This window comes from Oryzias melastigma, linkage group LG4, assembly GCF_002922805.2.
Source record: "Oryzias melastigma strain HK-1 linkage group LG4, ASM292280v2, whole genome shotgun sequence".
Lineage (NCBI taxonomy): Eukaryota > Metazoa > Chordata > Actinopteri > Beloniformes > Adrianichthyidae > Oryzias > Oryzias melastigma.
In genome coordinates this window covers 8,140,024-8,153,098 of record NC_050515.1, presented here as the reverse complement: position 1 = coordinate 8,153,098, position 13,075 = coordinate 8,140,024, and the positions used below count along the sequence as shown (strand labels likewise).

Sequence of the window (13,075 nt, the reverse complement as noted above, 5' to 3'; positions counted from 1 at the left end):
TATAACACAAGTATTGTTTGAGGCTGCTGGCAAATAAAAGAGAACTGTGAGTGATTGGAGGCAAAAATAATGATCTGTTAATTTGCAAAGCACTTGCGTTATCACCGAGCAAATTACTCCTAACTTCCTCATGCAATTAGTTTGTGAAGCATTTATGTCAAACCAGTTCAGGATGTCTCAGAGACAAATTATCATTTATTTTCATTTCATAAGATATTCTAATGATTCCATTTTATAATGCCTCATAAGTTTTCTTTTTTTAATAGATGTATTCCATTAAAAATGTAATCTTCATGAATGTATTACTTAGTCTTGCAAAACATTTGCACAACTTCTAGTTTTGTTGTTAAACCCAAACAGTTAAAAAAAAAACTAGCAAAACAAATGTTAGGCCTCAGGGTTTTAGAAACCTCAACATCAGTTTAGTCTGAGAGGAAGTGAACTTGCATGAAAATATTTATTTGAAGCCTAGACCAGCAGCTACATCTAAAATATGCATGAATATAAATATTAAATATGATAGCCTGAATGACAAAAGCAGCCTTTGACCTTTCAGCTGTGCTCACATCTTATAGACGTTATCTGCCTTAAAATGTTGACTTTTTTTACTCATTTTTCTCCATTAATTTATGACTTTTCAAGGAATTTCGAGGAAAAACAAGAAACTTCTTGATTTTAATAACCTTAAAAGATGAATTGGTGCATGTCTGAGTCCAGTTTAATGACCCAAGAGGCTACTGAGGGTCTATGAAGTCTAAAACCGTTGAAAATCTCCATTCTGAGTTTCAGTAGTTTGTGGCAAAGCTCAAATTCAAGTTTATATCGTTCATAAATGTTGAATCCATCCATCCATCCTCAGAACCCGCTGCATCCTTTCGGGGTCACAGGCCTACTGGAACCTAGCTTCTAAAGGGCTAAGGTGGCTACACCGTGGACATTGCAGGCCCACACTCACACTCTCATGCACACCTAGAGGGAACTTACAGACACTGATTAACCTAAGAAGCTTGTTTTTGGACTGAGTGAGAAAGCTGGAGAAAAGCCACACATGTTCAGTTCACTTCAAGTCGACTTTTTTACTCTCGGTAGATCAATTTAGCAAAAGTTTGTTTTTCCATTGTTTTACAGATGATTTTTTTAATGGATTTTATACTCATTGCAAGTTGGCTACAGTATCAGACCTCCGCATTTGTTCTTATGGTTACATCTTCTGATTATTTGTCCCTTTCATGATGAGCTTCACATTACATTTACATATTTAATACAATATAACTGAAAAGCAGCAGTGAGAAGAATGACATTCTTTCTCTACAGCATAGCTAAACAGGAACAAAAAAGACATTCTAGATGACCTTGACCTCCTGCCTCCACACACTAAACATCACCTAAAGCATATTACAGAAGTTTGAAGTTTCCTCTTTAAAAAATGTTTTCTTGCATAAATGCTTATTACATCTTTCAATCTTTCAGATTCGGGATCATTCTTAATTGTATATTCTTCATCGTATTTACATTAATTGTCAGTAGCACAAATACTTAGTTAATTAACCCTAGTCACCTTTTTGTGCATTTTCCAATTTACTTAAATAATTTACCCCTTAAACAGATTTCTGTGGCAATCTTTCTAGTATAATCTTACCTTCTTCTTTTTTACATTTATTTTTCCACAATAGACTTAAAACTGAACAAAAACCTAAATTCTGAGTATTAAATTTACTGGTTTTTATATGCAAAAATCAAATAAATTGAGATTAAGAGGGTTTTATGTTTCATAACATGGATTAAAGTGTCAAAAGTGACAAAAATAAAAATATATATCTTTATTTGAAAAAAAGGCAAAGTCAAAATAAGTTTTAAAAATGAATTTGAAAAACATGGCGAAACCTCCACTAAACTATTTATTTATTTATGACCTTAAAGGATGTATTCCACAGAGTATCACAATCCTGTTTTTCTAAATTCTTTGTTTTAATTATTTCAAAAACTTTTCAAACATTACACTTGGAATAAAACCTGTGCTAATGGTGGCTCAGCCACAAAAATGGACGTTGTAAGCCAAAAATTCCGGTTAAAAATAGTTTTAAAACATTCTTCATAGAACAATATTTACATGCTTTGAACAAAACAACTTTGCTCAATTAATTCACTTTTCAACAATCGACACTCATCTCTTTTTCTCATCTCTTCTTCCATTTCTCAGGTTAATCTTCCAAGATGTCAGCACACAAGACAATGTTCAAAGTTTCCTCATGCAAGTGTTTTTTTTAACAGCATTTAAAGGCCCACTCTGAAGAAAATTGTGTTTTTACCATTTTCTTGAGACATTTTTCTGATGATGGACGACACGTATAAAGAAAATTATGCTTTAAATTAGTTTTTCTGAATATTTCTTTTGTCAAATCGTAGCTAATCAGGAGCAGACAGAAAAAGATTGTAGCAGTAAAGTAGAAAATTCAATTTAATTCATTAGTTTTCATCACGTTAAAATTTTGAGTTGATGGTTTACTTAACTTAAAATTGTAATTTTATAAAAACTAATATTTTTAGATGTAACAAATTACAGAGCTTTTGTTAACTGATACAATGTTTTACTTTTTACAGTGTAAATAGATGGATGATGGGAAAGGGGGCGGGCTTAATTTGTGACAACAGTCCCGCCCACAACTTGGACACAAATTTCTAATGAACTACTGTTGCAGAAACTGTAGAAAATGAAACTTTGTTTTTTAGGGGCAAAAAACTACGATCATAATGAAAAGATCACACTGTAAAAAGAGAAAATTGGATAATTTAGCAAAAGCTCTGTAGTTTGTTACATTTAAAATATTGATTATTATCAAATTACATTTTTAAGTTGAGTAAACCATGAACTCAAAGTTTGAATTTGATAAACTGATGACCTTAAATGTAACAAATTGCAGAAATTTTGTTAATTTATCCATTTTCTTTTACTTTTTACAGTATTGGGAACGCTTTAAAACAAATATTTTGCTAACTCATTAATTTAATTAATACATTAATTAATGAAATCAAAAATTTAAGCCTAAGAAATTTTACTTGTTGTCCAGTTTGAGTTACGACAGTCTTTTACTTAAACAAATCTGGTCAGAATTAGAGATTATTTGATATAAATGTGTCTCATTTCTCAGTTCCCTGACAAAAAGCTTCATACTACAGACACACAACCCTTTCACATTTGGTGAAAGCTTTAGTACCACCCGAGTGATTTTACTTTCCCAAAATAGTCAGACCTAAGAAGTCACTCCTAATCAAGACCGCGGTTCGTTAAATCTTCAATAGGAAGCTTCCAGAAGGCCTTTGTCTCTGACAGCTGAGCACAACTGTGAGTAAATCCTGATGGTGGTGTTGAAATGGAAAAAATAGATCGATTAAAGCTCAGGTCCGGATTAACAAATAAAACCCTGATTAACTGAGACTGAAAAACATGGAGCTGTGTTGTTTGGAGTGTTTGTAAAGACTCCTGCGGTTGTTGAGGCGTTGCCCCTCCTCCCCATAACTGTCATTGATTTATCTGATTGGTTTCTCCGCTCTCTTTAAACTGAGCTTTTCTTTTCTATTCTTACTATTGATATTCAGGCTCTCCTCTTTTATTTTGTTCACAAAACAATCTATTCTTTCATGAGTTCTGTATTTATCTCATCAGGAAGTGTTTGATCGTATAGCAAACATCTGCTGAGATTTAATAGGTGGAAAACAATTGACAATCATTCAAAATGACTCAAAACTGTTATTTAGACCCAAACAAAGAAGCTGCACAACTCTGACTGGCACAAAATCTAAAGTTCTGTCCTCACCATGTTCTTCACATCCATGAAGTCACTCGCATAACTCAGTTGTCTCGCTATAGATGTTCAGTGACTTTGGGCTTCCGAATTATTCCTTTGGTCCTACAGGAGGATTTTGTTTGCTCATTTTCTGCAGTTACTAACCTGTCTGTTTGTCATATAATGTCATATTGTCTGAATTAGCTCTATGCACACTCAGCGCCTCAGATGGACTCCCATGTTCTAGTCTGTTTGTCTAGTTCCTGTTCTCTTAGATCCAAACTCCTTGACTGAGTCTGGTTCTATTAATGTGGTTTCCTCCTCATCTTTCATCAAAAGGGAGTTTGAAAACTGGACTAAGTGAGTGTAAATTCACCCCAAACTGATTGGTTCTGGCTCCAACGAAAGGAAGACTATTCAGTTGCCACTTTTTGGGGAAATGGTCATCACCATCTTGGAGTCAGACATCTCAGTAGTGATTGGTCGGAGTTGTCAATCAGAAGCATTTACTATATATTCACTGGACGTATTAACCCCTCCCCTATTGTGCTCCAAACAGGAAGTACCAAGAAGTTCAAAATCCCATAGACTTCTATTGAGAAATAGGTCGTATTATTTGTCAGAATAACCATTCTTGCTCATATACCTTCTCCTTAACATATTCTTTCTAATCCTTTAAAATGATATTTCGTCTTTATCACAAGTTATTCAAACTGACCAATCAGATGTCTCAGTAAAAGTATGTGTTGCCCACTGGCCCCGCCTTAAACATTCAAAACGTTTGATTGACGGCGTCTCCAGAGCTGCTTTCAATGGAGGGGGCGGGAACTTTGAACAAGCTCACTTGTGATTGGCGACAGCAGTTCCTCTAAAAATGAAGCTCAGATCGACTCGGACCAATCACTGTCGACGGGTTTCAAAATGGCGTCAGACAATCAGGAAGCCACAGGGACAGATTTTGCGAGGGTTAGAGGTAATGCATTTTCTATGGGTGATGTTAACACTTGATATGTCCAGTAACACATTATATGTCAATGATCAGGAGTCGGCTTGTATGGGATGTTCACACCCTACCACTAGAAAGCAGTCCAGCAGGTACCACCTACTTTTATTGAAGCATCTGATTGGTCAGTTTATAACTCAAATAATTTGCAATAAATAAAATAAAATGAAAAAAAGTACATGATTTTAGGAATTTAGCAAAGTAAGAACGGTTATTATTACAATTAGAATGACTGAGTAAAACTTAATTATCTCTCAGTAGAAGTCAATGGGATTTCAGCTTTTTTGGAACCACCCAGTACATCCATGCCAAGGGGGAGGGGTCACTCTGTCCAGTTCTCTTATACAGTCAAGTACAGTATAGTTTTCTTGTCCCTTTTGCTTTCTTACTAAAGGAATTACACCATAAAACCTTAATTTTCATGTGTTTCATACCCACATTTAGGACAATCTGGTTCCAAAATAAATAAATAAATAAACTAAAATCAGGAGCATTTTAATTGACAAATAAATAAATAAATATGGAAGGAATAAAAAAATGTAAAATAAAAAAAAAAAAAAACATGCGAATGACTGAAGTCTAAAGAGACTTGATCTAATTCCGATCATCATTTGCATCCAAGTCATCCCGGTAGGACTCACAATATGTTAATTAAATTATGTAATCGTGTTGTGCTTAACAGAGCAAATATCTACAGGCGTCGGGGTATCACTTCCATTAAGCCAGGATATATTTCATTGACACATTACAAGTGCTACAATATCAAGTGTCACTTTGAGCATGAATACTAAATTAGATTTGTGTTTTTTTAAGTGCATTTCTTTACTAGGCAAACCTTGTACATTATTACAACCTGTCAGCCACCTCAATTAAGATGATTCAGCATTTCTCCCATGAAGACAAAAAGGATTTACCTCTTTTTAACTGCATCCATCTTTTTAAGCATTAGATAAAAATGAACTAAAGAAAAGTGACTCAGGTGAGCAGCACTAAAGGAAAAACGCTGATGTGCTTCACCATTGAAGTAACCAGCATTCAGCACTGATCATGCCAACCTCTCACATTATACATGCACAGCCCAATCCACACCAGCCAACCTGGAGGACAACGTCTGGCGTCATTCGTGAGGCCCAGCCCGTGCCAAGACATTTGATCTATCTGCTATCGCATCATTGCATCTAAATGGGACTCCTGGATAACACGTGGGCGTGTCTATTTGAAAGCCTCATGGTCCAAGTTTCAGAGTAAAAAAATAAAATAAAGCTGAAACCTGGACATCCATAACTTGTTCTTGAATGAGATAATGACAAAGCTGCAACATTCATGAATCCTGTAATGATGCTATAAATATTAACTCAAAAGCTTAGGACTGGGAGCAACTGATTTATTGCGGCTCAACTGTCCCATCATTTAATATTCCAAACAGTACGGACCCACATTTCTCAATTATTGATGCCCCAGACTTGCATCCATAAGTCACATCAACAATGGGAAAATAATATTTAATATGTTTTTTTATGAAAACAATAATAAATGCAACAAAAAATCGATTTTTTAACTTTTTTCTCCTATAATCAACAAACGTTTGACCAAAAAATTCACATTTTACAATGAAATATTAAACTAATAAAGCTCAGGCTTTTGTGCAGATGAATAAACAGACATTTCTGCATCGATATCCAGTTTATTACAAACATTTGCTGCTGCTAAATTAGCTCCATGCACCGTCAGCGGCTCCGATGAGGTGGTATCCTGTTTCAAAACTAGATCTTCCCATCGCTCGGAGTGATATGACTTGATATCATGCAGTGGGGCAAACATGTACAAGTCTGTGATCACTGAAATGTGAATGAAACATGAAAAATACATAAAAAGGAATATAAGACGCGTGGCTTTTCTCTGACCCCGACACTGTGGAAATCTGGCCAAAGCTTCCATGCATCTTTCTGCTGGAGTAATATATCATGAAATATTAAATTTTAGTCCTTAATGCGCCCCAGTCCTGACTCAGGAGCAGGTCTTGGATTACATAATCCACTGTCTTGGTGCTGGAGTGTCTCCATTAACTGACAGTATTAATTTCACTGCATGCATATTGAATTAAATAAACAATCATCACTGGGGATGAATGCAGGATTACAGAACTTCCAACAAGCTCAAAGTATTTGATCCGAAAACAACGTGAATTTGAGAGCTTCTCGTGATGTTGTTTTGAACTGACGTCAGATTGAATGACGTCAAAAGTGCGTTAAGGAATGAAATTGAAGCGATGCCAGCTTGTTGTCCAGTCTGAGCTGAACTTACACCTTTACCTGCACGTGCACTAGTCGCTCTTCAGTCAAAATGAGACTTCTGCTGGAGGTGAAACCTCACTATTTACATGAAGACCTACCGATGAATGAATGCAAAGCAGCCTGACGTCTGAGCTCTGTTTACACCCAACAGTTCATGCGTAAATGCGAGCCGGCTCTTACCTGTGAATGCCCCTGGTACATATTGAGAACACTGCCGGTCGCGGGTCTCTCCTCCTTTTCCCAGACTTGGAGCAGCCAGAGAGAGTGTCAGGCTGCACAGGCGAGCTCTAAAAGCCAGCAGCCAGCCGCGGAGTTTCTGAGGAGCAGACAGTCGGGAGCTGTCCTCTCCTCAGGTGCTGAAGCGCACACTTCCAGCGCATCCAGGATCTCCGCGCGCGCAGACAGCGAGAGGTGCGCCGGGAGTTTGGATAAAAACTAAAACATTTCAAGATTTAAATCCTCATCTGCGTCATAGAGATTAAAACTATTTTTTTAGTGGTAACTGGGAGTGGTAAAAACAAAGCGTCTTCCTTCTCCTCCTCTCCAGACTAAATGTTTTGACGCTACTTTCGGTTCATTCTCTCCTCTCCCCTGCCCAGCAGCCTCTCCACGCCAGCCCTCTGGCGCCTCCTCCAGTGCTGACGTCTCTACTCCATGAGGAGGCACATTTACCTCTCACCTCGGAGAATAATCAGGAAAAACACGCTGACAAAAACCCAAACGTGCCCATTTTATTTAACAGACTAAAAGGGAATTTTTGGAATCACTAATCCCTTTTTGCACACATTTATGGGTCTAATTTAAGTAAAGGATCTAAAGAAAATGTTTCTGATTATTTTCACTATAACAGAATCCATAGCAGGTCAGCTCTGGTTGATACCATGACATGGGTTGCACACAGCACATGTTGGGTCTGGGAGAGTGTGACATCTGCATGTGATAACAAATCAGCTGTTGTTCCTCTCTAATTAGTGAGGGGGGGGAACAAAACCGTTATATAACCCCAAAACCATGCAACATAAAGGGGTTTCTAGTTATGCACATGAACCATATTTCATCTCTGTGTTTTATCTTCACTCGGATGAATTACAAATCAAAGATTTTTCTCAAAGGAGAGCATGAAGGAGATGAAAAACTGAGTAATTCGCTGTAAAAAGTGAAGCGTTGCATCAAATCACAAAATCCCTGAAATTAAATTGAAATAAATAAATAAAATTAAATCATTACAAAAACCTTCTTTAATTTTGATTTAAAATATTTGATATCCTTTAAAAAATAAGATTCCAGAATTTTTATTTCAAATTTGTGGCTTTTATTCTCTATTTAGTGCCAATTGCAGCAGATGGATGCACCTCAGGGAAAAACTAAACGTCATGCAGGGTTGGAATGATCGGAAAAGGGACTTTCCGACTCGGAAACACACGTGAACTTGAGAAAATCAACAAAACTTCCAACAGCACATGGATGCAGGATCATTTTCTGTACCTAAATAAAGATGATGCACCATCTATGGGTAGATAGGTGAAAATAAAACATCAATAAGGATTATCAATAAAATGTATTCCAGTTAACCGGGCTACATTGATTGGTTTTAGGGGCCACACATGGCCCCTGGGCCATAGTTGCTCATCCCTTAATTAAATGTTTGAGTTTCGTAAACCATCAACTCAAAATTTTGAATTTGATGCAAATTAATAATTTTAAATGTAACATATTACAGAACTATTACATAACTCAAACTTTTAAATGATAAAAACTAATATTTTTGAGCGTAACAAATTACAGCACTTTTATTAATTTATCCATTGTTTCACTTTTTACAATGTATTGGTAAAAATTGAATTATTTAACACTTAAAAGCAAACATTTAAAGGGGCCATACCATGAAAAATCAACTTTAAAAAAAAAAAAAAGTGGAGATTAGCTACTATTTTAGCAACATGCTAACATTTTTGGCTAATTTGTTATCTACTAGGGTTTTAGGCTAATTTAGAGTTAAGCTTCTATTTTAAAAACAAACATTTTTGACTAATTTAGTTTACTGAGGAGTTTTAGGCTAATTTGGGGTTTAGCTAATAATTTAGCAACATGCTGATGTTTTCGGCCAATTTGTTATCTACTGAAGTTTTTTTGAATAATTTATAATTTAGCTTTTATTTTAGAACTTCTTGAATATTTTAGTTTACTGAGGAATTTTAGGCTATTTAGGAGTCCAGCTAGCAATTGAGCAACGAGCTAGCTTTTTTTGGCTAATTTGGCCTCTAATCAAATTTTTTATACTAATTTGGAATTTAGCTGATATTTTAGCAATATGCTAACATTTTTGGCTAATTGTTATCTTCTGGAGCTTTTAGGCTAACTGGGGAATTTTAGGCTATTTAGGAGTTCAGCTAGTAATTAAGCAACGGGCTAGCTTTTTTGCTAATTTGGCCTCTACTAAAGGTAAAAACGTTAACAAAAATCCCTTTTTGAGAAACGATGAATTATATTTTTGCTTTTGTGTGTGCCAAAAAATAGACATAATTCATATTTATTAAAAAAAAACGAAGGTCATGAATGCAAATCCAAGCTTCTTAAAGACTAAAGTAAATCTCTGCGGCTCCATCTAGGTTTTGTTCAGTAGAAAACTAGTCTAAATGGCTCTTTTACTGTTAAAGGTTGCCGATCTCTGCTTTAGACGCAGGTCGTGAAGCAGTGTAGTGATGGTCCGGCCTACTAAGGGCAGATATTTGGTATGTGCATCCATCTTTGGAAAAAAAAAAGATTTTTATTTTTGTGGGAGACGTTGCCGGCTCTGGGATGATGTCATGAAATGGGCGTCACTCACAAAAATAACTAATATTTCATAAATAATTAGCTTTTTCGTGTTCCAGCAGTAATATATGATCATATATATGGATATAGTTCACTCTGAAAAGCTTATGTAATAGTGTGAGCCCTTTAAATGATGGAGAAAATGACTATGAGAAAGTCTTGGTTCACATGTGGATCCTCCACTTCACACAATCATAATAAATCCCTTGAGGAGCTAAATTTTTTTTTCTTCACATGCAAGCTCATCAAGAAGCAGGCAAAATCCCAGAGCGCGCTAGAACCGTGTGAAGGAGCACTAATGTGTTTACTCTGCACAAAAAAAAAAAAAAAACCTTTAAGCCGATTTAAACATTTTGCGCTTTTCACTTAAATCCTCAATATTGACTAATTTAATAGAATTCTGACAAAACAATTCAAACATTCAAGAACGTAGTAGAATAAAAAAATGTATTTGCTTTCGAGAACGGACTTTTCTCTTTACGTTTTGGCAAAGTGTTTAACTCTGAGTTATAATTTGATTTAAATGAGTAGTAAAGGATTACCAAGAGTTCATTACTACTGATGTTGATTGAGCCACCATCTGGACCTTTGGTGTCTGCCACACTAAGAGCACGCAAACAGACATGTTGGAATTAAAGCTGCCTCTGGCAACAAAAACTACCACTGGATGCACAGACCGCCACAGGAAAAGATAAATACTCAGAAATCAGGAAGTAGAATAAATTCAATTTAGTCCTAAAACAGCTTTAACACCCGAATCTTTAACTTTTCAACCGTTAACACGATCAACGTCATTCCAGTAGATCAGGGGTCTCCAACTAATTTGGCGAGAGGTCCAGTAACTCTGTCAGCTTGGTAGACCAGGGTCCGAACATGCAAAAACATTCAGTCAATATTTCACTTTTCTGTTCTTTTATTTAATTACAACGTGTAGTTACATTTGCAAAGAACTCTTTTAGCTTATTGTCTCAACAAGTATTTCTCTCATTCTTTTTGTACTAAACATGTGCATGAATTGTAGAGTAAAAAAAGATATTGTACATAAACTTGCCTCCTTATAGTGCAACATGTGTGCTCTTTCACAAACTTTAACATTCTGCTGTCTGTCACTTAAAGTGCAACAGCTAACATGAATGTACCGTAAAAAGCATTCATAATTAATCCCTCAAATGTTTATTTTCTGTTTTGCAACCTTAAAAGTAGGTTGCAAATAATGCTACATATTAAACATATAAAAAAAGAACTTTTATAAGTGTGAAAACCATTATAAACATAAAGGTAAACTACAAAACAGATTTAAAGAGACGTAGATGGTACTTTGAATGGCAGTGTTGAGCTGGAACTGTATGGAGCTAAATTGGGGCCACTATTATTTGAAACCCAAATAAGACAAATTGAAAGAATATTGGTGTTTGGCCAAAAAGAATTTAAAATGTCCGAATTTTTTTTACTGTTCTAAAATAATCTTAATTATTTTCAACTTCAAATTTCCTCTTTTTTAGGCTTAAACTCAGAATTTCAACTCCCAAACTTAATCAGTTACATTTTTTTCCAGTTTAAACTCTTTTTTTTTTTTTATATAAAAATTTTAGTTTAAAAACTTTTGGCCTTGTTGTGGCTAACACAAAGGGCCAATCAAAACTAAATGAGAGGAATAACTTCAGTCCCAGTGTCTTCACTGACTCCTAGAGCCGTGATAATTAGGATCAGAAAATGTCTGTATTGTCTGTTCTATCATATTCTGAAGTTGTCCCAAGACGGATGTAAAGATCAGAGTTTTATCCCGTACAAACCGTGTCCAAAACTCTGTTCTAGCAGAGTCAGTGAATGCACCAGGACTGAAGTTACCACACTCATCCATTTGGTTTGGTCCTTCGTGTTAGACCCACCACAAAGGGGCTAAAAGTTTTGAAACTGAAATTTTCATATTAGAAAACAAACATAAATAAATAGAGTCGAATAAAAAAAATTGAATTGAAATTTTTAGTTTTGAAACCTTAAAAAAATGAACTTTTAAAGCTGAAAATAGGTTAATTTTAGAATGGAAAGAATTTTCTGACATTCAATTTTTTTTAGCCAAACATAAATGTATTTCTTTAATTTGTCTTATTTGGGTTTCAAATATTGGCAGTAGTGTAGCTCCATAGCCCTGCACATCTTTGGAAAGCTTCTTGTGGACGACAGGAGAATCTGTCGGACCTTTTCTTGAAGCTACTTGCCCTCTTTTCCTTCTAATGTTGTTTCTGTCTTTGCCTCCATACACTCTTTAATCATTTCACGGTGACTTTTTAGTGCTTGCCCAACATCCACTCGTGAGCCCGTTGTTGTGCTTTCCGTCTGCGTGTTGTACGCTCACACTGTACGTTCAGTTCGTATATTTTCCGTGACCACGTCACTCATTCTGTCGGGTAATTTGTGTCAGAAGTTTTGTGTTTTGTCTCGTAGCGCCGCTTGATATCAGCGCTCTTAACAAAAGCAGCCGACTCCATGTTTTTAATACAAACCGGCTTTGTAGAACTCACTGCTGGTAAATAAAAGCGAAAGCTTCGGTCCACTCATCTCCAAAGACACGATGTTCAGTCCACTTTTCTAATTATAGATAGAGTCATTGTTCACGCACATTCCAGATAACTTTACGTCCCAACTACGTAAACATTCCGCTCTGAGCTTTTGCCGGTTGAAGGACCCCGGTCTGAGCGTAGCTGTCCTCGCGCGTGCCTGTTCAAAAATCGCCGTATAAAGATGAATGAAAAATCGTATTCTTTTTATTAAAAATGCTTGGCGGTCCGGATAAAAGGGTCTCGGGGTCCGGACCCGGACCGCGGTCCGCCAGTTGGGGACCCCTGCAGTAGATTCTAAAGGAGAAAAGCGGCTCGACGAGCCGCTTTTCTCCTTTAGAATCTACTGGAATGACGTTGATTATGTTAGTAATTAAAAAATGACAGTAAATACACGAACATAAACACTGGAGCTCCTTGTAGTTTATAGTGACAGTATTAAAAAAAAAAAAAAAAAAAAACAATAATACAATGAAAATTCCTCCCCAGATATGAAATTCTAATACTGCACAAGTCTTACACTCTCTTTCATATTCTCCATCTAATGTTTTATAAATGAGTAATGATTGCACAGTTATGGTGTCACGACACGCAGAGGAAATTCAGAAACCTCCCTTCCAG

The 13,075-nt window shown here is 36.0% G+C and overlaps 1 protein-coding gene across 1 annotated transcript in view; it reads right to left on the bottom strand.

Moving 5' to 3' along the window:
- Positions 1 to 7,936, bottom strand: part of pex5la (peroxisomal biogenesis factor 5-like a) — a 105,430-nt gene extending 97,494 nt beyond the window's left edge. The window contains exon 1 of the mRNA XM_024278765.2: positions 7,263 to 7,936. Coding sequence (XP_024134533.1) covers positions 7,263 to 7,283 — 21 coding nt within the window. The 5' untranslated portion in view covers positions 7,284 to 7,936. The remainder of the gene's footprint in view (positions 1 to 7,262) is intronic.
- Positions 7,937 to 13,075: the final 5,139 nt, after the last annotated feature.